Genomic DNA, 26,516 nt, shown 5'->3' with positions numbered 1-26,516 from the left:
AGTGGATTCTGGTTAATTGGGACACATCAGGACCAGTACATTTGGCCCAATTAAGTGGCTGTCTCAATTAACTGGTTTCATGGAAATATTAAAAGGGTATAAAATTACAAACTACTGTTTAACTGAGTAACAAATTATTTTTAAATGAAATAGAGAACAAATTAGAACACTTCCAATACTACTACAGTGCTATAAAGCTGTGTATTTGTTCCTAATGGTTATCAGCAGAATTTATTCAGTATATGCTGCTGTGTTCTTTTGATTGATTGTAAATTAAGAAAATCAACGCAGACACCTAGTGCAAATAATGCGCTTTCTTCATAGTCCTGACGAAGGGTCTCGGCCTGAAGCGTCGACTGTACCTCTTCCTAGAGTTGCTGCCTGGCCTGCTGCGTTCACCAGCAACTTTGATGTGTGTTGCTTGAATTTCCAGCATCTGCAGAATTCCTGTTGTTTGTGCTTTCTTCATACAATGCTTTCAATGATCACGTCCTCCAAATCTTCATTTTCATTGTAACGTTCAAGATGATTGTTGATACCTTAATTCTTCATAGTTTCTAACTTGTTGAAGTAGTGAAATCATTTCGTTTTCACTCCCAGCCATTTCTGGCATCTGTAACCTAAATGCTTGAAGCCGCATGAGCAAAACAGTTCTGAATTATCTTACTGTTTAATTGTCTCGCCAACTATCGGTGACAAAAATTACTGCTTTCTGAACATGCGCACACGCAACTGGTGCTACTTATAACCAGTTCACTTTAAGCATGATGTAGTGTCTAACAGCCACAGAAGTGCATGTGATGCATGCTAGTTAGAAACTGCTTGTCAACGGTCTTCTGTCACAATTACGTGGCATATTGCTCCAAATAAACAAAGGAAAACCCAGTTATCTTCTCTTTTTTTGCTCTTTAATAGTTGTCCCAAATTAGCAGCTGTCCTGATTAACTGATGTTCCAGTGAACTAGAATCTACTGTACAATAAATCAACATTAAAGCCTGTGGCTGTAAATCACTTCATGTCCTTGCATTCTCTTTTCAAAAACATTCAGCTTCACTGCCCTCTCAAGACCACTGACATTACCTACCTGTGTCCTTTGCCCCAGTACTTATGGTCAGGTTTTAAGATCTCTTCATCATACTCTCATGAATTATAACCCATCCTGCTTTCACTTTCTCCAAGAGTCTGTTTAACAACAAGCTCTGGCCATAAATTTGGTCCTTGTCCAAATAACCCCTTTGGCTTGGGTCATATCGGCTGCACCTTTGAGGTGTCTCAGAATAATTCATTATTCTATTGTTGATATGTATTTAACTGTATTTAAGGATTGAATTGCACTTCTTGATACTATAGTGTTTTGATGGCTGTCAGCCTGAGCACAGTGTTTTTAATAGTGCGTTGTATTCCTGTGTTTGTTGTCCAGACTTGGCCACCAACACGCCAGGCCTCCATTGCATATCTGGGCCCCACAGAGAGACCACCAGAGCAATCTGAGGAGAATCACCCACGGCCCAGTCTGTGGCAGCGGATACTTAAAAGGCTGGAATTGTACTGGGTGACTCCCAGGGAGGGTGAGATGGTTGAGGAATTTTTTTTTGCTCCTTTTGGTACCACTGTTACTGTCAATTAATTACACAGTTAACCCTGTTGAGCCAAAATTAGTTCAAGATGAATTTTGCATACTTTATGACAGGACGTTTTGTATATTCTTTATGAAAAGTGCTATTTCATTTTTTTTCAACCAGAGATATAGGATCTGAATTAGGGCATTTGACCAATTGTGTATACATCACCATTCAATCATGCTGAGCTTTCTTCAACTTCATTATCCCGCCTTCTCCCTGTGCCCATAACCTCCTTACCAATGAATTATTCTGCACACTTTCTGTCTCCAGTGTGATGATGGACACTTTGTAGCCAAGCAGTTCCCAATACAATTTCTGCCTGGTCACAGGGAATGCAAAAAATAGTCTGAGGGATGATGGTCTAATAGTCCTGTGAAATTCCATATCAAACTTTTGCACTTTTCTATGATCAGAAACTTGTAGAGCAAGGAACTGAGCCTCTGTCCCATCATTTCACAACATGTGTTGATGTCATATATATTACCCTCCAGCTATTGAGTGTTCATTGGACTATACTCTGTGGCTGTTAAGAGGAGGTCACTTACTGATCATCTCTGGGAAAAATGTGAATTGTGTTTGTTTATGGATGAGGTTGACTGGCTCATCTGAAAGATTCACCAGATGTCTGAAAATTCCAGCAATTGTCCATTCTTGCAGATTTGTCAATAAAATTATCTAACAAACCATCAGCTGTGTGATAAACAGGCTTTGTGCTTCCTGTGTTCCATAGCTTAGCTGTCTTCATAAAAACATTTTTCCTCACAAATTGGAGGCCATCAGTCTGTGCCAGAAACAGAATCAAGTTTAGTTATACTGGCATATTTCATGAAATTTGTTGTTATGTATATGTAATGCAAAATGAGAAAAAGAAAGTAGTGAGATAGTGTTCATGAGTTCAATGTCCATTCAGAAATCTGATGGCAGAGGGGAAGGAACTATTCCCGAATCATTAAGTGTGTGCCTTCAATCTCCTGTACTGCCTCTCTGATGGTAGCAATTCAAAGTGATCCCATTCCTCTACTAATCTACTAATTAGTACCCCTGTGGCTGTTCACCCCAATAATAAATTGGGTAAGTATTGTAGGAGGGGCACGACCTACCAGGGGAAGCTGCAGCAACCAGGTCTGTAGCACTTAGTCTGGCTCTATGGCTCATAAGGGAAGGGGGAGAGGAGAAGTTCAGTAGTGAGAGGGGATTTCATAGAGGAGCAGACGTAAGATATCAGATGGTATTTTGCTTCCCAGGTGCCAGGGTCAAGGATGTCTCAGATTGGGGACACAGAATTCTAAAGTGGGAGTATGAGCTGCCAGAAGGAGCAGTACATATTGGTAGCAACGACATGGGTAGGAAAAGGGAGGAGGTCCTGAAAATAGAATATAGGGAGTTAGGTAGAAAGCTGAAAAACAGCCCTCCAGGATAGTAATCTCTGGATTACTGCCTGTGCCTCGCGCCAGTGAGGGCAAAAGTACAATGATTTGACCAATGAGTGCATGGCTGAGGAACAGGTGCAGGGGGCAGAGTTTCAGATTTCTGGATCATTGGGATAGCTTCTGTGGAAGGTGTGACTTTTTTTTACAAAAAAAGTTTGACTTACACCTTGGGCAGGTTTGCTAGAGCTGCTAGGGAGGGCATAAATTAGTTTAGCAGTGGATGGGAGCCTGAGTGATAGGGTGGCAGATGCAGCAGTTGATATAAAAGTAGATGCAGTGTGTAGTGAGACTGAAAAAAGACAGGCAGAGGACAGGGCAAAACTGCAGTCAGTCGAATGAGTTGAAGTGTAACATGGGAACAAAATCGAAACGGGCTAAACAGGACTAAAGTTGGTTTATAAGAATGCACACAGTATATGGAATAAGGTGAGTGATCTTATAGTTAGAGATTGGCACGTATTACATTGTGAGCATCACTGAGTCATGGCTGAAAGAGGATCATAGTTGGGAGCTTAATATCCAAGGATGCAGGTAGGCAGAGGGAGTAGGCTGGCTCTGTTGGTAAAAAATGAAATCAAATCCTTAGAAAGAAGTGATGTAGAATCCTTGTGGGTAGAGTTAAGTAACTGCAAGTGTAAAAATTCCCTGATGGGAATTATATACAGGCCTCTGAACAGTAGCCACATGGGATACAAATTATAATGGGAGATAGAAAAGGCATGTAAAAAGGGTAATGTTACAGTAGTCAAGAGGGATTTCAATATGCAGGTAGATTGGGAAATTCAGGTTGGCACTGGATCCCGAGAGGGCATTTGTAGAATGCCTAAACATGGCTTTTTAAGAGCAGCTTGTGCTTGAGCCCACTATAGGAAAGACAATTCTAGATTGGGTGTTGTGTAATGAACCAGGTTTAATTAGAGAGCTTAAGGTAAAGGACTCAATCTTGAATCAATGATCATAATAGATAGAATTCACCCTGCAGTTTGAGAGGGAGAAGGTAAAGTCAGATGTATCAGTATTACAGTGGAGTAAATGGAATTCTAGAGGCATGAGAGAGGAGCTGGCCAAAGCTGATTGGAAGGAGACACTAGCAGGGATGACAGCAGAATAGCAATGGCTGGAGTTTCTGGGAGCAGTTTGGAAGGGTGCAGGATAGGTATATCTCAAAGATGAAGTATTCTAAGGATAGGATGAGGCAACAGTAGCTAACAAAGTCAAAAAACTGCATAAAAACAAAAGAGCAGGCATATAACATAGCAAAAATTAGTGGTAAGTTTTTAAAAACCAACAGATGCCAACCAAAAAAGCCATGAAGAGAGAAAAGATTAATTATAAAACAGGATACAAGAAGTTTTTATATATAATGAATAAAAGACAGGTAAGAGTGGATATTGCACTGCTGGTAAATTATGCTGGAGAGATAGTAATGGGGAACAGAGTAAAGGTGGATGAACTTAAGTATTTTGCATCGGTCTTCACCGTGGAAGACACTAGCAGTGTGCCATAAATTTGAGAGTGCCAGCACAGAAGTGAGCGTAGTTGCTATTACTAAAGGGAAGGTACTTGGGAAGCTGAAGGGTCTGATTGGTGGAACAGATGGACTACACCCCAGGGTTCTGAAAGAGGTAGATGAAATTGCGGAGGCATTAGTAATGATCTTTCAAGAATCACTAGATTCAGGAATGGTTCTGGGGAACTGGAAAATTGCAGATGTCACTCCATTCTTTAAGGGGGAGGGAGGCAGAAAAAAGGAAATTATAGGCCAGTTAGCCTGACTTCAGTGGTTGGAAAGCTGTTGGAGTTCATTATTAAGGATGAGGTTTTGGGATACTTGGAAGCACATGGTAAAATAGGCCAAGTCAGAATGGTTTTCTAAAGGGGAAAGCTTGCTTGACAAATGTGTTGGAATTCTTTGAGAAAATAACAAGCAAGATAGAGAAAGGAGAGTCAGCAGACGTTGTTTACTTGGATTTTCAGAAGGCCCTTGACAGGATGCCGCACATGAAGCTGCTTTAGAAGATAAGAGTTTGTGGTATTACATGAAATGTACCAGCATGGAAAGGAGATTGGCGAGGGGTAGGTATTGAGGAAGTGAGTAGTCTGCAGAAAAACTTAAATTGAGAAAACAAGCAAAAAATTGGCGGATGGAATATTATGTAGGGAAGTGTATAGTGCACTTTTGATAGAAGGAATAAAGGCGTAGACTGTTTTCTAAACAGGGAGGGAAGCCAGAAATCAGAGGTGCAAAGCTGCTTTTGAGTCCTTGTGCAGGATTCCACAAAGATTAACTTGCAGGTTGTGTCGGTGGTTAGGAAAGCAAATGCAATGTTAGTATTCATTTCGAGAGAACTAGAATTTAAAAGCAAGGATGTAATGCTGAGGCTTTATAAGGCACTGGTCAGACTACATTTGGAGTATTGTAAGCAGTCTTGGGGTCCCTTATCTAGCTGACATTGGATATGGTCAAGTGGAGGTTCCTGAGAATGATTCTGGGAATGAAAGGGTTGACAAATGAGGAGCGTTTGATGGCTCTGGGTCATCTCACAGGAATTTAGAAGAATGAGGGGTTATCTCATTGAAACCTATTGGATACTGGGTGAGTCTAGGACCAGAAGGTTCAGTCTCAGAATAGAGGGGCATCCATTTAGAACAGAGGTGAGGAGGAATTTCTTTACCCAGAGGGTATTGAATTTCACAGATTCATTGCCACAGACTGCTGTGGAGGCTGAGTCATTGGGTGTATTTAAAGTGGAGTTGATAGTTTCTTGATTTGTCAGGATGCCAAAGGTTATGGGGAGAAGGCAGGAGAATGGGGTTGAGAGGGATAATAAATCAGGTATGATGGAATGGTGGCCAGTCTTGATGGGCTGAATGGCCTCATCCTGCTCCTTTGTCTTATGGTTGAATTGCCCCCAGTAATCTATGTTCCCTGCTATCAACTCTCCGCTTCCCCAACTCCATGCCAGTTTCTATACTTGCTTACACACTACCAGCAATATATGGGGGGTCAGCTAAACCAGGGGTCTCCAACCTTTTGCGCACCGCGGACCGGTTTAATATTGATGATATTCTTGCGGACCGGCTGACGGGAGGGTGGGGGGGGGGCGGGGTGTTCAAGTTCGACAGTGCGTGACAGGGAATGAGGAAAGGTGCAGCTGACTCATATGGTTTCATATCACTAAATCATATCGTTTCTGCGCGGCCCGGTGGTTGGGGACCTCTGAGCTAAACTACCATCACTGCAGTGGGGGAGGAAACCTCCCCAGTCATAAAGCAGCATTGGAGGCCAGGATTGAACCTGGGTTGCTGGATCTCTGAACCAACAGTGTTTACCAGCTGTTGCTCACAGAATGAGACCAGCTGACTATGCCAACCAATAAAGTACCATCCGACTTCCTACTGTTTATTTCATATTGGGTCTCATATTTCTGCTAAAATGTAACATCCCCTAGGTTAAAAGAAAATTCTTTCTCTCTCTAAACCTTGTATAATTTACTTTAAATCTGGATTTCTTAGTGTTGATTTCCATGCCTGTTTTCGCTGTTGTTGGAGAGGTGATTTTAAGGGGTTTGATTTTCATTTTCTGGATACAGTGACATTGGACCCGGTGAAACCGGAGCACTGGGAGGAAGTAGAGAAGCCAGCAGTGGAAGTGACCATCAGTACCCTCAATAAACATGCAGACCTAAAGGTGAGTCTGTTGATTGTTCATGTGTAATTACAGTAATAAACTATAGCAGTGAAATAGATTTAAAGAGTCTATATTATTTCATAAAATATTCAAACATTTGCTTTGATAAAAGCAGTAATTTTATTCCTATAGTGGAATCAAACTGAAGTCAGTTCATTGGTGTGTACTAAAGAATGTCTCATTTTGTGATTTATAAAATGGAAACCCAAAGGAGCAATTGTCCATGGGCTGTTAGCTTAGGGTGCCTGGAGTCTGCGTGGTCCTGGACTTTTTATTTCCTTGTATCACATTTGAAGAATTCGTACTTGGACAAGAGGGTCTATTTGGCCACAAGTTGTGGTTTTGCTTTAATTGGAAGAGAAAGAAAAAGGGAAGAAATACGGAAATGAGTGAGAGTTTTCTATAGAATGCACTGCTGTCCTTGTGGATTCCAATGGGCCACTGACCTATCTGGGCGTTCTCACAGGTGACAATTTTAACATTTCTGACACTATTGCAATTTAATCAATTGGAATAACTAAATGATGCCTGATTTTTTACTTTTGCATTTTGGATGTGCTTTTTTTTTGCATGGAGCTGTATGACATCAGGTATGTTCAGTTTGAATGGGGGACATAAAGTCCTGAATGGGGGTGGGTGTGATCTCAGCTATACTGCTTGCAGTAGTCCTTTCATAATGTGAGATTTGTATTCCTGCTATATTCTACCTTATTATATTTATGAAAATTATTAATAGTATTATTCTGAATAATCCACTTTGTGACTTTTTCTACAGCGTACTGAAGACGCCATGAATATTTGTATAGAACCAGATACCATCAGCAAGAGGCAGTTTGTTACTACAGGGTAAGTGTCATTTGACTGGTTTACCTGTAAAATAGTTTTCTGATTTGGAGCTCATTTTGTGGAGGAGCTGATGCTAAAAGAGTTATTCTATGCACACTGTTGACAAGACACCAGGATCATATTAAAGCAGATAGTCATAGATACTTAAATATTCCATAGAATGTGTTTTAAAATGCTTTCCATTCCCCGTGATTTGAAATCCTTTCAGTTTTCTCTAAACCAAATAATATGGGGAGAGAGTTTACTGCTTAAGGTTCAAGTGGTTTGGGATTTCAATTCTCCTGTACAAGAAATATGAGTCATTGTAGAGGCTTAGATGGAAGTGAAAGGCTCTTTACTCCCTGGTAATATAATGCTCTGTGGGCTACCAGGCACATCACAAATAGATTATGTGCTTCTGCAGAGTTCGTTGTGTATGTTGCAACATCATGATTAAGATAAGGCTCAAATTCTTGAGCTTTTACTAAAAGTAAAAATAAACTCTTTATAATGAAACTGTTGGTGAGGCCGTACCTTTACTTCCTTTATTTAATAAAGGAAATTATTATTCCACATTTGGCTTTATTCATAAACCAGTTACTATGGTGTCAAAGGGAGCCTTTGTTTCAAATTGTCCTTTCCATTTTGGAGCTGTGTGCCCTGACTCTCATCCTGTTATGTGGAGTAATAATTTCCTTTTAATTACATTTTCCTTTTCTAGAGCTACAATTGTAAGAAGCCAGGATGTTGATAATTGGCCCACTCTAACCCTGTTCTGAAATTCACTCGTTAGATGGGCACCCTGTTTGCCAAGAAACAGCGTAGCACATTGTCACAAGTTTTATGAGATGAGTTGTTGGTTTATTGCACTTTGTTCCTTGATCCTTTTTACAGGAGTCAGAAGCTGACTGATCCACACTCATGCCCTGAAGGCAGCCACACTCTCCGAGCCAGTGTATGTAAATTGCACCTACCAAAGGTAAGGGCTTACATTGAGGAATGGGCCCAATTCCTTCTATGACAGCATGAGGATTCCCTGCATTCGTACTTTGAAATTTATCTTACAAGTATGGATAATTATGACCTAAATTCCCTAAAGCATGCAATTATTTTGCTCTCTTCATATTAGACTTAAATTTAAGAGGGGGGAGTATTTTGCTTAACAATAACTCAAGACTGTAGAGACAAATTGTACGTGCTTTTCAGCTTGTCACATTCCAGTGGGATGTGTCTGTCAATACTTGTATACTGTCTAAATTAACACTATCTGTCAGGGACCAGAGAATGGTCTAACATGTTGGAAGAGAACAACATCACTAGGAAAAGAAATTGAACAACTTCATGAAACTGAATTTCGTATTTGGATTGATCTTCCATGAATAACTTTAGAAAATACTGGCTACATTCCTTTAATCTTCCAGTTGCTTTCAGGAAAGAGGCATGTTCAAGCTGAATGGCTGTGTTCTTACTTGTTCTTTCTCCCCATCTTTCCTCAGGGAACGGAAGGTTTTTTCAGTATAGATAATGAAGATTATGAAGCTGTATCTGTAGATATAAAATTGCTTCCAAGAAAACTCAAGTTTTTCTGCGATTCCAACAAAAGTCAGCTCCAGTAGGTAGAGACCTTTCAGCTGTCATGCTGATATTTGCCTTGAAATTAATTTCATGCCCAGGATCCACTTTCCTATTCTTGAATTTTCAAAGCAGTTGAAAGTCGGGAGTGCAAAGAAGACATTGATTGTAAAGACATGTGCATTCCATCACCATCGTTGCATTCCTTCCCATATCTGCCCATTATTACCTTTTCTAAAGGTGCTGTTGTTATGGAGGTCTGCTTGATGAGATTGGGTTTTCCTGCTGATTTTAAGTTGACTCTTGTTCCATCCCTTGAAACCAGCGATCTCCAGCATGTCCAGAAACTGACCTACACCATGTTGGAAAACAAATCAAAGCTGGGATCTCTTGAAATCTAGCGATCTGATTCAGTCGTGTGACACTGTATAGGGAATCTATCCATCAAAAGAACTGGCTTCTTTAGTTCCCATCCATGTAATAGAAATTTCCATTTTATATTGTTGATTCAAAGTGACCTGAATAACTTCATAGACAACAACTTAGTTTTGTAAATATTGTTGGTTTGGAAAAACAACAGTGGCTATCAGTCTACATGTATTAATGTTGCAAATATTGTAATGAGATTAATGACACTGATCTGCCTTTGTGCCTTATTTGAGACATCTCAGTGATGGTCAGGACATGAGCAAATTTTGTTGCATTTAGGATTGCTTATGACAACCTGAACAGTTAAGGATGAAGCTTAGCAATATATGTAACTATTTACATGAATGAATCTGGAAAAACTTTGCAGTTATGTAACATAGTGTGTATTCAGCCTCTGCTGCTGGTGAGAGCAGCATTTGGTTTGAGATGTACTGTGGTCATTTTTATCGGTGACATTGTCTTATTGATAGCGCAGCTAGTGATTTTACTGATTTTTGTAAAGAAAATTGCTGATTTGGAAATGATATATGAAAACATCCTTGCAGTCCTGTTTGACCCATCTTAATGTTGGTTAGGGAGTAGTTTGCAATTAAGATTCATCATGAAATTTGGTACTGTGCCTCTGAAATAGTCTCTGGTGTGTATAAAAGAAAAAGTTCCTTGTTGCAGAAACTGGTTGCCCTGTACCTGCTGCTCTGCCATGTACAACTGAAGAATTTAAAGACCATCCACACTGTGTTGTGTAACTTGTGCAGAGTTTGATGCTACAGGCAAGCTTGTTGATATTGTAAGTTTTCCATATTTTATATTACATGGAAATAATTTTTCTGAAAGCTAACATCACAAAATAAGTGACGGTAATATCTGTGGATTTTTTTAAATAAAATGTCATGTATCCAAAGCAGCTTGCTTAATAATATTAAAGACCAATATGCAATTGTCCTTGGTGTTGTTGATGCAGAAGTACTTAGCTGTCTGTGTTCAGTGAGCTAGATTTGCTTGGATGCAATGAGACAAAATTGTGTTGATCAGGCAATGAAGTTTAATTCTCAAACAAGATAGTTTTATTATTTTATTGAGATACAGTGTGGAATAGGCCCTTCAAACTGTACCACCCAGCTACCCACAAATTTAACCCCAGCCTAATCACAGGATAAATTACAATGACTAATTAACCTACCAACCAGTACATCTTTGGAATGTGGGAGGAAACCAAAGAGTACCCAGAGGAAATCCACACAGTCACAGGGAGAGCGTACAAACTCTTTACAGTCAGTGGCAGGTTTGCTTAGTAGCAAGATAGATGCTGGAATTCTGAAATATTACAAAATAATTGGAAACAGGTCAGCCTTTGCCTGGCCTCTTGAGAGGAAAAGAATTGATGCTACAGGTCAATGGCCTTTAATCAGAGAAGTGGGCCATTGTGCAAGTGCACTAACATCCAACTTTGATTTGATCTTAAGTGGTGTTTATTAGGAATTTTTAACTAGCAGTGTTCAAGCAGTCTGCATTATTACCAGGTCCAGTTGATGAAATTTTAATCTAAAGTTTCTTCTAAACCCATATCATCGAGGTTGGAAAACTAAAGCATTTTTTAATGTATCTCAAGTAATCTCTAATATGATTAATGAGAAATGTAGTATTAGGGAGACCTTAATAAAAAGACTTCGCATTAACCATTTGCAATTAATAACTCAGTCAGTTGTGACACATTCTCTATTTTACAGTAATTCTCAATAGGTACATTTAATGTCAGAGAAATGTATGCGATATACATCCTGATTTTTTTTTACTTCACAGACATCCACGAAAACAGGGGAGTGCCCCAAAGAATGAATGACAGTTAAACATTAGAACCCCAACCCCCACCCCAGCTTCCTCCTCCCACTCACAAGCAGCAGCAAGGCAACGACCCCCCCCCACCAACAAAAAAGCATTAGTGCCCTCCACCGAGCACTTAAGCATGCAGCAAAACATCAATTCTAGCCTTTATTCAAAATTACATGTATAATCCTGAATAAAAGCATTGAGTCAGATGTGCTTATATTTTCAAGAAAAGCTACAGGGAAGCTTGTTGATCTTGCTGTTTCTCATATCCTACATGATTGTACAGGAATTTTTCTTCAGTAGGAGCCAATAAAAGCAAAGAGAAATGACACCTTTCTTGTGTTGCTCCAGCCTTGCCCAATGAGTAAATTCCATAAAACGTGCATATGATTGAAACTATTTTTTCCAGGTAAATTCAAAACCCAACAATGTGTTGCAAGACCTCTTTGTGACTGAAACTGAGAATATGAAAGTGAAGAGCTTTAACTGCCACTTGCCCTTTCTTGCATTTTCTTTCAGGAAAAATAAAAGCATTGTTGAGAAATATTATTATGTAACATTGTCTCTTCACTGTCTGTTTGAAATTTGACATTCCAGAGACTAGGCTAGGAACAATCCAATAAAAAAAGTTATTAAAGACACCCTAATTCATATCGCTCATTTCTTTCTCTACTTGGTAATATTTTTGGTGTTTCCCCTATAGGATAATGGAGCTGATGCAACAGGCCCACTCTGAGCAGTGTGCATAAAGAATAACGTGCTCTATATGAACAGGCCATATTGGAGCTCAAGACATTCTTACACTGCAAGGATGGGTTAGAGCATTCTATGGAACAGTGAAGTTCTTTTGAGAGAGTGGACTGTACGAGAGCAGATTGTATTTGACAATATTCAACCAGCAACATGCAGAACATTTTTTTATCCCCTTGGAAAGGATAGATTATTATTTAGAAAGGACAAAAGAAGTTTAATTATTTCTAGAGATGATTGTCATTCAAAAACAAGCTCATTCAAATGCTGCTACTGGAACAAAATTCCATGCCATATTTGGCAGAGTTCAAGTGTCTAACTGTGAACAATTTCCTAAGCAAACAAATTCTAGACAACATTCATCCATCCTAAAGTAGGATGTGCAGCTCTCTATTCCACCCTAGTTTATTAGGCTTGTGTCTTGCTAAACAATAGCAACAACTTAAAGCACCATACATAATTACACAAATTATTTAGAAAGCCCTGAGATGGTGGGGGAAAGAAAATGGCTGCATCCGTGAAAGTTTTTCTTGTGCATTGAAAAAGATTTTTCAATTAAGCATATTTTTTTTAAAAAGTCTTTATTGAGCATTCATACCCAAAATACAAACAACAGATTTTGATTAATTAGGTCACAGAAATAAATAGAATTTTCCTTAAGTTACATGAACAGATCTCAGGATTTGTAGTATTACACTCTATAAGAACAAGGAGCATGTCTGAATGCTGGTTGGGGACCATTTTGTTTTGAATATGCTCCTGAATCCCTTTTCCAATTATTAGACATTCTAGTCAACATATTGTGGAATTGTGTATATTCTCTTTTTTGTTTCCTTAAAACATTTAGCTTATACATGTTCAGGTTGTCTCCTTCAACCTGTGATTCTCAATATCCAGGACTCCTTGGGATGCTTTTCTCTAACTCTCCCTCCATCCTCTACTGCTGTTACCATCATTTAGTGCTCCAGCTAACTCGTGTGCACACATTCAGCAAATTGGTAGTTACCTCAAGCAAAGGGACTCTGCAGTATTCAAAACTATGGTTTACTTTAAATTCTGGCTGCTTTTTTTTGCTAAAAGCCAGTACAAAAGTCTCAATATGCCTCTAATGCCTAGTAAAGAAAAGTATCACCTCTTCACGAGCCTTTTATTTAGAAAATGCAAGTGAACTTTTGTGCCTGATGAAGTAATGCAGTAAACACAACTCAACACTGAATTTATAATCACCCAAGATATGCTCTGATTAGTTCTGGAATATACTGATTCCCTAAAATCTAGTACCAAAGCAATCACTGTCTTTGCAGTTCTCCACACTTTTTTAATATATCCTAGTTGGATCTGCAGAGAAGGCATTAAGTTCCATTAAAATATTGTCCTCCGAGGATGGGCAATGAAATAAGGATAGCCTTCCCCATCCATAACCAATTTTGTTTATATTTCAATCGTATTTCATTCAGGGATCAGGACCAAGGTCAAACCTTCTGGAATACGCGCTTATTGAAAACTGAACAGGCATATAATAAGTACCACATTGCTGTCAAGCAGGAGATTTTGAAACAATTTAGTATTACCAGGAATTTGTAAACTAAAAATCCATCGTGATCATGTTGATAATACAGTGGTGTCAATGCTAAACTATTCTTACATCTTTGTCCAAGAGCTATATTACAGTGATTGAACAATCAGTGCCCTTTTAGCTATGTCAGTTTAAATTCTTACAGCTTCTTTACAACTTGTGTTATCTTGGGATTTTGTAAACATTGTAATTATTTTGGTATAGTACCATCTCTTATCTTTCTCCCATCTGGTAACCTGTTTGAGGTTGAAAGGTCAGTAGAGCAACATACAAGCATTGGTAAGCAAAACTAGGTTCTCAGAATCTTCTTAAGACATGCGAGAACATTAAAATCTCTGACCAGGAGATTATATGTAACATCATTGCAGCCTCTGGCCAAAGTGGCAATGTTCTTCTGTTTTAAGGCTGGTGTAGGTCAGTTCCTTGTGTAGTTGTAAACTTTTGATATTTCTGTAAATGCAATGTACAGTACAAAAGGTAGAGATACAAAATCTATGGCATGTTGTCTCCTGACTACCTCCTTAATGACCTTGACCAATAATTTAAAACCTTCCCTGTTACCTGCAGCTTATTTCAATATTAGGGCAATTTGCTCAAAAATGGCAGCCACTATGCACTAATAAACCTCGGACAATGAACTGTTACTGAATCGCATTTAATTTAAACTATAGAGATGGCAATCAATTACATTTTCAGATTTCCAATTGATTTAAACATTGATAGATAGGAAATGTCATCTCCAGTAACCTCAGTGTATATAGCACACTGATTTTAGAGTCTTTTGCATTGTGTCAGTAATGTACAGGGAGCTCTGCTGCACCATGCACATTTTATACCTTAGTCCTTCAGAGCATTGGTCTGTCATCAGCCAGGGAGTAGATAAGGCAGGGTTGGGTGAACAGACTTCTTTCCATGGTGAACAGATAAATGACATCAATGGCATTCAGCTGACAGATATATCATACTGTGATCTCAAGGATAATCCCAAGTAAAGAATCTAAAAATCACCTTAAAAAATTCACATATTTACAAATGTTCTCCTTTATTTCTTCTTTCCCTTCTGGCATTTCCATCTCTAAAAACGGCCCTCTCAAATGATGCTTTCTTCTTCCTCATTGTTCCGCTTCATCCAAGAAGCAAACTTTATCTGGGATGTTACGCATATCAAATGAGAGCAGAAAGCCAGGCTGAGATGATGCAGATTTTAGACAAGTCTAAATAACAAAGAGTCACGGGAATTGATTTAATTTCCCCTCAAGGCTTTCACATTTAGAGTGAGAACAACTCTGATATAACAGCCTTCTTGTGTCTCTATGTGTATTGATGTATTGCCAATTTCAGGTTGAAGAACCACTGAATAGAGAAAAACAGTGATGGCTGGTTCTAGCTTTCTTTGCCATTAAAATAGTTCTGAAAAGTTGTTTACTTCTTGTGAAGGAATTTCATTTTACTACCTAAAAAGACAAAACAATTGGTTAGCTTTCATAATATTAACAGCTGGAGTACCTGTGCAGAAACATCAAACACCACAAAAGAACTGTCTAGCTGCACAAGAAATGGCAGTGTTATACTGGAGATAAACTACAAAGACTCATTTTTTAAATTTGTTTTGGTGAAGCTCTACACAAACAATGTTTGAAAAAGAATACCTTACCTAGACCTCTAAGGAATCGGTTCATCCCTCTTTGTTCACTCCCTGGGAGAGTTTCAAGATAGTCCTGTGCTCTAACTTCAAATAAACCTACAGAAGACAAAAAGAAATAATCATGCTGGGCAGGACAAATGTGTCAAAACACAGAACATAATATCATTTCCAGCTACTTGCCCGCGGGCTTGCTGCAAATACGCAGGCAGGCACACGTTAGGGCACATCTTCAGATACATAACATTCCATAAGTGAAATAACACAGTGATTGAGTCATACAATTTGTAAACATCTCTTTGGTTCAACTTGTCCATTCTCATCTTAAGTCAGGTTTTAGTGAGTCAAACTTTAAACAAATCATAGTAATAAATGTTCAACAGAATTGATTTCGGGGAAATTTTCATCCTTTCCCTGTTAAAGTTCAATAGGACAAAGGGGTTCAGTAAATTGTCATGATGGGTAGCTGTATTTAATGTGCTCTGCTTCCCACAGAAACAGGATAATTGGCTGAATAATACCAATTCACAATGCAAAAGATCGCTGCGAGAGTGACAGAAACTTTCCAAAAAATATCCTTGCTATTGGTAGCTTGGGATGTGTATATGTGCTTACACACAGCATTCATCCACCCAGCCTTCTTTTAAGCAAAGGCATAGGCGTGGCTGGTATTGGATTCTTTGGCATCTACCATAGCTTTAGCCAAGAAAGGTCTGACGGAGGCCAACTGCTACAGACTCTTTCAATGATGTCTAAGTTTAGTAAAAAGAAGCAATCTAACCAGTGGATATTTTTGTTTGTCCCTGCAGCAAGCCAGTAAAAGGGGGTCATTCTCATTTTCCTGTCAAATGGTAAAATAACAGCTATGTGACCAGGCAAAGGTGGTGAGCTGTGCTACAGCAGAATCACTGCAGGACATGCTGGATGAAAATTAAATTATCAAAGTGAATCCTTTCTAGTAATGTTTTATAACTATTTCTTTATACTAAATGTTCTGTTCAGTGTAACAGACAGGATTATTTTAGTTGTGACTCTGAATAAGAAGTTTGATTACATTTTGTTAAATGTTTGGCATAGCAATAACTTGTATTGGCTTTCCAATGTATGGAAACCAGCTGATCAAAGATGTGAATGAGTTAAACAAGTGTTTAGAGAAAAGAGGGGGAAAAGGAGCCAGCACTGTGTCCCAAATCCTCACCTTTCACCCCAAGCTTCCTCAGCTCTCGATCTTGAATAAATCCTCCAAACATCTGTGTCTCCATGAAAACCTCCAGAAACCGGCGGACACTTTTTGATGAGATAGATTTACGAAATGCCTCCCATAGGAAAATTCTTTCATCCTTCTCATTCGACGTCATGTACAAGGAGTAGTGACCTACTATCTCCACAAAGAAGCGGACAAAGGTCTCAGATACCACAGTATTGAGAGAGCCAAGACCTAGAAAGGGAAATAAATTTAAAAACATATATAGTCAGCATCTGTTTCAGAGGGGCTTGAATGTACCCATGAGGATAATGTTTCCTTTGCTTAAATATTGCTATTTCTGTTTTTCTGTGTTCATTTGCTTCTCATTTTACTCTAAAGTAGTAGTCTCCATCTCTTGGAAAGAGTTGAATTCAGATGTATTACATCAGTTATGTAGGTTTACTTTCTCATGTTAGAATGTAGGAAACTGGAGCAATGTTAGTGTAGTTTCAATGGCAAGGGGAAAGAATAAAAACAATAACTTAACTTTTAAATTAGGCTGCATCAAACAATTAGCTGAATCTCAACTTAAACAGGTAGCTAACAGCATTAACAAAAGTTTATTACATTTGTCGTGTCATCAATGAGACTTGGTTTTATGTAGCTCATAGGTTAGTGCAAAATCTAAAGCTAATCTCACACTAAATTTTAAAGAAAATTATATCCAATCATTGGCATATGAATTGATTGAGAGGTGTGGGGTAACAATTTAATGGCTTAGTTTGGTATCTTCAAAAATCAACAGTGTTTTTAATGTACCAGTATTCAGAGCTCTCAGGCAGATATCTGAAAGATTCACATTATACTTGAGAGAATTGGTAATAAGGCTGGGGATATTTAGAAAGTGTTACTGAATGCAAGCCTATAGAATCAGTTAGGATAGATGGATAGTGCACTCGTTTTCAATTACTGATTACGGGTTTGATTTATTTTCTTTGCTTCCGTTTCATTTTTCAAAGGGTTCTTGAGTCGTATCTGAAAGGATATTTTGCTTATTTTTCTGAAGCCTCAAGGAAAAGGGAAAGAGGAATTCTTGTAAGAAAAGGCAAGGTTTTTTTTTTAAATGAACATGAGCCCTAGTTAGTAAAAAAATAATCAAGGAAGTACAGATTTAAACAACTATAAAAAGGGGGTTGTTGTTCCTCTCTGTGCCTTGTGGTGCATCAGGCAACAACCTTGTCGTTTATTTAGCATTTGTCTTTTTTTTTAATGAGGCCAAGTTGTTAGCTTGGCATTCAAACCAGCACAGATGGAAAGCATGTAAGAAGCTGGTTGGATTCGAAGCTGGTATCACTCTCCTAGAAGTCCAACGTGGATGCTGCTACACCATCAGCCAGCTTCTAAAAAGGGAGTGTTAAAATAAATGTGTTTTTTTACACTGGATTGTTACAATGCGGAATGCATTTCCCCAACATATGATAGACATATGACTCACTTAACAAAAATCAACATTTTCAGTTCAGTTGAAAACAAGTGCTTTAGGGGCCATCTGGTATCTCCAACAGCAACCTTTTTTATTGTTTCATTCTATGCATAACTTTATTTCATTTTCTGGTTTATATTTTCTAAAGTGTATCTATTATTAATAAACCTTTTCTACTGTTTGTGGTATATACTACAATCCCAGGAACTTGTAGCATTGCTTTTGGCTTTCTCAGATCTTTACTCAGTGTGATTGTAGTTAGCCAGTAGATTCAAGCCCCACTCCAGAAATTAGAACACAAAATCTAAGATGAGATTTCAACTGAAGGATTATTGTCAAATGTGCCAACTCAATAACAAGTTGTTAAATTACAGCCCCTTTGGTTGTCTACAGAGGGTGAACAAATTTTTTATGGCATTGTTTTGAGGATCTGGACAGCTATTCTTAGTGTGAAACGGAGCACGAAAACAGTGTCTGCTCATCATCACATCTACCAAACCAAGATAAATCACAAATATTTATTGTCCCATTGTACATGGACAACAGTGGAGGACTGTTTGCAGAGCTTGTGATTTGCTTTCAGCCTAACTAAACAGAATTGTACGGCAGGTTACTTTGGAATCTCAACTTTGCTATCACAATTTGACAAACTGGGTTATCCTATTGCCTGTGATGTAAACTCCACCTGTACTTTTTGTTTATGGTATTACTGTTCATTATCACTCATCTCCAATCAGCCACCCCAGTGACTTCTGTAAATGTATTAGGAAAGGATTCTTGATTTCTTTACCATCTAATACAGTGTCCTCTTCTTGACTGACCAGCTCATTACGTATCTCCAAAACATGCTCCAGTGCCACCTGCAGTTTACGTGGTAGAATGGAATCCTCATCGTCCACCTAACAAAAATAGAGGAAGCAAATAGAGAGTGGTCATATGAGAAAGCAGTGACCATTAAGATTCTTTGGCAACCTGCCTGAGTTACCAGCAATGAGCTCTGTGTTGTCAGCAGCTGATACTTTAGGAGATGCTGCATGTTTGGAAATGTAGTCATTCCAGTTGGTTACTAAGACTAATCTAATACAAACACTTAAAAATACTCTGGCACTTTTTGAAATAGTGCTGGGACTTCTCCCAGTCTTCAGCAATGTTTATCCCTCAAATCTAGATTAACTAGCCATTCCTATCATTGCTTTGTGGGACTTCCCACATGAACATTTAATCTGTTGCAGCAATTGCCCATTAAATAATGATTATACTTAAGATATGATTAAAGATTAGGTTTTGATGTGACAAATAAAGCTACAGGGTAATGCACTGTTTGCGTCAATGACCAACACAGTCCGAGATATGTGTTCTGACAGCCAGCAATTGTCGTGCCTCTGAAACCAACAGAGCATGCCTACTACTTACTAATCCGAACGTCTGTGGAATATGGGAGGAAACCAGATCACCTAGAGGAAAATGGAGCATCTGGAGGAAAGTAATGTGGTCACATGTAGAAAATAGAAACTCCTTACAGACTACAGTGGAATTTGAACCTGGATCTTACAGCTAACGCTGTAAAACGTTACACTGGCCGCTGTGTCACCATGTCACCTATGCTTTAGCATTCATATTTGCAAAATGCTTTGGGACACTTTAGATAAATAACATGCTTTACAAGTACAGGTTTTATAACATGCTTTATAAGACCATAAGATACAGGAGGAGAATTAGGCTGGCTATTTGGCCCATCAAATTTCCTCCAACATTTCATCATGGCTGATCCAATTTTCTTCTCAGCACCAATCCCCTGCCTTCTCCCCATATCCCTTCACGCCCTGACAAATCAATTATTATGCACGTACTAAGACATTCATTGAGGTTGGAGTCGCTCACTAATCATGCCTCCATTCTATTGACTTTTAATTTGTTTTTACAGAACAGCGAGAGCAAATCGGGAACCAGTTTTACAGCTCTCCTTTTACTTTCACCAAATTCAGGTGGTTTCTTATAGTATTACATAAAACACCTTGGTGGAATGCCTTGTCCCTTTCCTTCGAGCCTCTCATTCATCCTTCAGTGTGTGGAATCGTTCCCCACCCCCCAAACACATCACATGGAATTCACTGTAGACACAAGTGGCAAGCTAAGTGTGTCTGAAAGAATTTTGTCTTATCACAGTTTGTGAAGCTGAAACATCACTCACCTGCCTAAGAAACTTGTTTGCCCCAAGATTAACTACAAGCACCTTAAAAAAGAAATAAAAAAAGTTTAATTCCACATGCGAGATCCCAAACAAGATAACCATCCAATCAGTCAACGAGAGTAACATTAGCCAAAATTAACAGGAAAAATATGTTGTACTTTGTATATAATGAGAGGTCAGTTCAGGATTTTGCAGCTCATAAACCTGGAAACCATTCCCTGGGAAGCTGGCTGGTTAGTGGTTCAGGATGAAATAAATTGAAGGTGGGTCTCAGAGATGAGATGAACTTGAAGACGACAAATTCTTTTAACTATAGGAGGGTGCTATTGGTAGCTGGACTGGATTCAAAACCAGTTCCTAATGTGATAGGGTAGTATACCAATCTCACAGTACAAGATATTTTAAAACCATAAGACATAGGAGCAGAATTATAGGCCACTTGGCCCATTGAGTCTGCTCCGCTATTTCATCATGGCTTATCCACTTCCCTCTCAATGCCATTCTCCTGCCTTTCCCCCATAATCTTTCACACACTGTCTAACCAACCTCTGCCTTAAATAAACCCACCCAATGACCTGACCTCCACAGCCGTCTGTGGCAACAAATTCCAGAGACTCACCGTGCTCTGGCTAAAGAAATTACTCCTCATCTCCATTCTAAACAGTCCTAAACGCTCACAGCTATAGGAAACATGGTCTCCACATTCACTCTGAATTTTTCAACATCTGATAGGTTTCAATGAGATTTCTACCCCATCCCTATTTTTCTAAGTTCCAGTGCGCAAAGGACCAGAGCGATCAATCAATCCTCATATGAATAAGCCTTTCATTCGTGGAATTATTCTTTTAAACTTCCTCTGAACCTTCTCCAATGTCAGCATACCCTTTCTTAAATAAGGGGCTCAAAACTGCTCACAATACTCCAAGTGAGCCCTCACCAATGAGTTATAAAGCCTTGGCATTATACAGTTGCTTTTATATTCTGGTCTTCTCAAAATTAATGCTAACGTTGCATTTGCCTTCCTCACCACAGACTCAAACCGCAAAAGACCCTAAATCGTTTTAGCTCTTTAATGAGACAATGTTCCTAAGCAAAAATAGAAAACACAGTAAATATTCAGTAGCTCAGGCCACATCTGTGGTAACAGAAAATATTTAAAGGTTGAAGATCTTTCATCAGACCCTTCACCTTTGACCTGAACTGTTAGCTGCTTCTCATCCCATAGACGTGGCTTGAGTATTTCCAACATTTTCTGTTTATTTTAGATTTCCAGTACCTACAGTTTTTGTTTCAATTTTCATTCAATGCTCTGAGGTACTCTGGAGAAAAGAAGTATAAATCACAGGGAAGCCACCTAACCTTTTTCCACTCATCTATTTAGGTAGAATATAAAAAAATAAATATATGACTGGACCTTAAATGAGTCAAGTTTTTTTCCCTTCATTACAGAAATTTCAATATGGAGAAAATCTTATTTATATTACTTAAAATCTCTTTTCTAATAGTTTGAAGCTATAACTCCTTGTCCTCCTCAAGCAATTTATTTCAAAATAAATTTTCAGACTTAACTACCTTGTGCAAGGTTGCATTTTGGATACTTCCTAATAAGGCTAAGAGGACTATCTTTCTCCCATCTTTCTACTCATCTCCAACGGGATCCACCACCAAGCACCTCTTTCCCTCCCCGCACTTTCTGCTTTCTGCAGAGATCACTCCCTACTCTACTCCACTTGTTCCTCCCCACTGATCTCCCTCTGAGTATGTATCCTTGCAAGCAGAATAAGTGCCACACCAGTCCCTACACACCTCCCTCGCTATCATTCAGGACGCCAAACAGTCCTTCCAGGTGAAGCGACACTTCACCTGTGAGTCTGTTGGGGTCATTTAATCTATCCGGTGTGGCCTCCTATATATCGGTGAAACCCGACATAGATTGGGAGACTGCTTCACCATGCACTAATACCAGAAAAAGCAGGATCTCCTAGTAGCCAGCCATTTCAATTCTACTTCCCATTCCTATTCCAACATGCCAGTCCATGGCCTCCTCTACTGCCACGATGAGGCCACGCTCAGGTTGGAGGGACAACACCTTATATTCTGTTTGGGTAGCCTCCAACTTGATGCAATGAACATTGATTTCTTGAATTTCCGGTAAATTGATGAATGGTCTTGGCCCAAAAAGTCAACCATTTGCTCTTTTCCATAGATGTTGCCTGGCCTGCTGAGTTCCTCCAGCATTTTGTGTGTGTTACCTTGGATTTCCAGCATCTGCAGATTTTCTCGTGTTTGTGTTTCTACTTACCTTACCCCTTTGATAGTGGTAATCAAGCAAATGTCAAACCATTGCCTCACATGAGCTCTTTTGTTTCAGTAAACTAGACTCAGCACTAAAGGCATGAAACTGAGTGAAGTGCAACATATTTAGATCATATTTTCTACCTTGCTTTCTGCTCTACTGGCCATGTTGCTAAGTCGCCGTCTATGAACTGACTAAATCTTCTCAGTCTCATTCAGCTTTATCTTTGGTTATTTCAGCACCATCCATCAGGTACTCACCATTGTCTTCATTCATAAAATACCTCTCAATAAAACACTGCTTCTTACCTCTTCCAGTGGCAGATCCTTCAACTTGGACAGGGAGCTGGAGAGAAGTCCTATCAGAAATGGAGTGGGGGAGCAGGCTATGTCAATCATGGATGGAGGTAGAACAGGGATGTAGGTGTGCTGCCAGGCAAAAGGGTAGAGAAGAGCCATCACTGCATGGCAGCACTTGGATAGAGTACTGCAAGAGGAGAATTTAAAAAGCTGGTGAGAAGATCTTATTCCATGATAGTAGAACACACACAGTTAACAGACACTAAAAACAATAGCTTTTTACAGTCCTGATAAACACAAGACCAGCATTCCAGGAACAGGTACACTAGTTTCAGTACTGCATTGTGTTCTGCATAGCAAAATGAAGATTATTACAGAACAGATCAGATTTTTTTAACCTGGTATATCAATGTATGTTCATCAAAATTAATATCTTGGTCAATAATATAAAATTAAATTAGGTTTCAATTTGTAAAACTAATAATACTGATGTTACCAATATGGTAACTATTAAAAATCTAATGAACTTGCTGCAACTTGCAGCACTACAATCACAAAGACATTATCAGTTTGGCCACATGCCACATTTATACCTCCTGGCCCACAACCATGATCCCAGTGTCCAAGCTGTTTACAGCCTTAGTGTATTACCACAGGTACCATACACAAGTCTCCGACATCATTTCAAACTGGTTTACCCTGAGCCTATTGTGAAAATGGTCAAAAGCAGATACCCTGATTCTCTGTTAAGCTTTTGAGTCCATAATAAAGTCAGTAAGTATGAGGATGGATGGCCTCTACCCAAAGGGAGCCAGGGCTCCTCCAACCATCTACAGAAACAGCAGTGACAGAAGACAAAGGTCATTGCCATGGTGGGGGCTCCAATCACACAAAAACCCTCAGGTGGCAGAACACGAGTCTCTACGCCAGCAGACTGTCTCAGCTGTTGTTGCAAATGGCATTACTCATTCCAGTTTTTTTTGTCTTTATGTTCAGAAAGATTAAATGCAGTTGAAATTATTTATATTTTTTTAAGCAGCAAAAATACAAAATGATAAATGTTAAAATCATTGTTAAATTAAAAATACTCAGTAAAATATAGAAGTGAACAAAAACACATCAGCTTCCTTTTTAAAGAAAATTAATAAATGCATTCAAATGAAAGAGTCATTGCTTATGCACCACCATAGCTGAGTGAAGCTGAGAATCAGATTCAGAGTGCGTCTAGCCCCCTTGAAACAAAAGGAGAGCCCAGGAGCAAAGCAGAAGGGTAGCAGCTCTGATCTCTGTCCTCCAGTGTGTTTCTAACCCAGGTGTGCAAGTTGAAAGTACATTGAACAGCAAAGGCTGAACAAGGGACAGTTTTGCAAAAATGCACAGAGGCACAATCTAGCCCTTTGATAGAATGCCAAAAGAATTTCCATGACCTGACGTACAGTCAAACTCAATTAATGTGCCTTTAAAACACCATCTTCCATCAAATGACCACTCTTGTTACAAGGTTCACATACTTAGCAACAATCTTTATTAATCATAGCTTGGACTAAGCATTTACTTGGCCCATGTGCCACACACCCAAACACTGCACACAATGCAAATTCACAGCTGATAAACCATGACAGGAACAACAAATAAATTCCAAAGCATTAACTTTCCTCTTTCTTGCAGTACAGGATAGTACACGGTCAATGACAAACCTGAGACAGGACATGTGCAGTTGCAATATTTCAGTATACCAAGAGAATCCACAATACACAATGGCAATTTGCATCACAGGGATGCCACAATCCTGCTAAATTCACATGCCTGCATTGCTGGAAAATCCGTAAAAATCTCCACATTCAGAAAATCTAAAATAGGTGCTGGAAACATCAGATTAGGTAGCATATTTGAGAACATACTGTAGAACAGTACAGCACTGGACAGGTCATTTAGACTTAACCCATGAAACAGACTTAATATTTTTCCACTTCTAATGAAGGGTCAGATCTATTCAGTTAACTAAGTTTGTGCACGTTCCATGCTCCAACCAACTACTGAAAATGGAAAATGTCCCTTTCTCTGCCTGTAAATACTTTTCAAACTGAAGAACACACAAGGACATTTAAAAAGATTGAATAAATCGAGAATTTAAAACACAATAAACTCAAAAAATATAGATTTTGTAATCTGGGAATGAGATTAAAAGTTTTAATGAAAAAAACATACTGTTTTACTTCATTATTATGTTTATACAATAGCTTGAGTAATGGGATTATGGGCTGAATACAATATGTCACACAGTCAATAGAATACAATTATCCAATATGGGCCATTGTCCTACAAATTAGTGAGAGATGCTGCAGGCTATTCTCCAGATGTAGGACCAATCGCCTCTGACTGACAGCAATCACTGATGCTGGAGAATGTTGTTTGTTGTAATTTTCCCTTTAACTTTCTTCATTTAAGTGCATCATTAGAAGTGGGCAAGATTCCCAGTGAAAGGCCAAACTGCTAGTAGCAGAGTTAAATGCAGTGCTTTTAAGACAGTGCCTCAGGATATAGTGGACAGCAGAAATATTAGAACAGCTGCTTTCCATTAGTTTCTGGAACATCAGAATTTGAAGAGAGTGAATGGAATTTGGCAGAAGTAGACTCCTTCCCATCTCCCCGCCTCTCACACTTAAACCTAAGAGATATATAACATAAATCAACTCTGCTTAAAGTTTTTCCCTCACAATCTCTAGATAATGTTTGGGAAAGGGCAGGGGATCCATTGAAATTTGAAGTTGTACTGATTTATAATTACCTTGTTTCTGCTGACTATGCAAGAGTTAGCAGATAATCACCAATGATGTAGTCGTGATGTGATAGGCATTCCTCCATTATAATCACTACCTCTCCAGGTCAGCATGTTTATATATTTTTCGAGCTATTTTACTGCATTGCAATGATGTGTTTCTCAGCTTCATACTTCCATTGTGACTTCCACTCCCTCTGCTTCAGATGGCCGCCATATCCCACACCTTGGCTGTTTTTAGCTGCTCACCCCTGGAAACTGCACTGAGAGAGACTAAGAATCACAGAAGGTGCCATTCAGTCTTAGACAAAGTTTAATTGCACCCATCCTGTGTAAAGTAGAAAATGTTTACCTACTCATGCCCCACCATCTTTCAGTGAAGCTCTAGGAGTTGCCCCTATGGTATGCAACGTCAGGGATGTACTAACAAGCCACCCAATAAGCCCAGGTACACAGGTAAATATAGCAAGGACTGTGTTGCCTGTGAATGGAGTCACGGCAAAGGAGTCAGAAGGAGGTGAAGGGAGGGAGACAGCGAGCAAAGAAAAAGATTCAAAACTCTGAAGACATTTTATAGGTAAATGAAGTGAAAATGTTTCAATTTGTGAAAATGCAAGATAACAAATGACAAAAGCAAAGGATCATTGCTATATCCAATAAGGAAATTAAAGACATCATTGGAAAATTGCTTGTGTTAGGAGTATGTTACCACATGAAGTGGTTGAGCTGAAGAGTATAAATTGGAAAGCTTGTTATGTACACGAGAGAAAAGGAAATAAATAAAAGGGCATATTGAAAAGGGGAAAGTGAAGTAAGGTGGCAGAAGGACTGTGCGGAGCATAAACACCTCGTAGCCACAGAGGGCTGATTGACCTGCTTCTCTTCTGTCTGAGTCCATTTTTCTGTCACCCGTTTTA

General features: G+C 39.0%; 2 protein-coding genes across 5 annotated transcripts in view; one reads left to right on the top strand and one right to left on the bottom strand.

Moving 5' to 3' along the window:
• agk (acylglycerol kinase) overlaps nucleotides 1-11,726 on the top strand; it is a 41,002-nt gene extending 29,276 nt beyond the window's left edge. Inside the window, exons 11-15 of the mRNA XM_072267731.1 lie at nucleotides 1,422-1,569; nucleotides 6,647-6,744; nucleotides 7,520-7,590; nucleotides 8,464-8,548; nucleotides 9,066-11,726. Coding sequence (XP_072123832.1) covers nucleotides 1,422-1,569; nucleotides 6,647-6,744; nucleotides 7,520-7,590; nucleotides 8,464-8,548; nucleotides 9,066-9,185 — 522 coding nt within the window. The 3' untranslated portion in view covers nucleotides 9,186-11,726. The remainder of the gene's footprint in view (nucleotides 1-1,421; nucleotides 1,570-6,646; nucleotides 6,745-7,519; nucleotides 7,591-8,463; nucleotides 8,549-9,065) is intronic.
• Nucleotides 11,727-12,729: 1,003 nt separating this feature from the next.
• The window catches only part of LOC140202639 (DENN domain-containing protein 2A), a 116,906-nt gene continuing 103,119 nt past the window's right edge, over nucleotides 12,730-26,516 (bottom strand). For all 4 annotated transcript variants that reach the window (XM_072267729.1, XM_072267730.1, XM_072267727.1 and 1 more), the window contains exons 15-20: nucleotides 22,830-23,007; nucleotides 20,226-20,267; nucleotides 18,825-18,933; nucleotides 16,564-16,803; nucleotides 15,378-15,464; nucleotides 12,730-15,177 (exon numbers count right to left, since the gene is read on the bottom strand). In XM_072267729.1, coding sequence (XP_072123830.1) covers nucleotides 15,146-15,177; nucleotides 15,378-15,464; nucleotides 16,564-16,803; nucleotides 18,825-18,933; nucleotides 20,226-20,267; nucleotides 22,830-23,007 — 688 coding nt within the window. In that variant the 3' untranslated portion in view covers nucleotides 12,730-15,145. The remainder of the gene's footprint in view (nucleotides 15,178-15,377; nucleotides 15,465-16,563; nucleotides 16,804-18,824; nucleotides 18,934-20,225; nucleotides 20,268-22,829; nucleotides 23,008-26,516) is intronic.

This window comes from Mobula birostris, chromosome 9 (genome assembly GCF_030028105.1).
Source record: "Mobula birostris isolate sMobBir1 chromosome 9, sMobBir1.hap1, whole genome shotgun sequence".
Taxonomy (NCBI): Eukaryota; Metazoa; Chordata; class Chondrichthyes; order Myliobatiformes; family Myliobatidae; genus Mobula; species Mobula birostris.
This window is presented reverse-complemented; position numbering and strand designations above follow the sequence as displayed.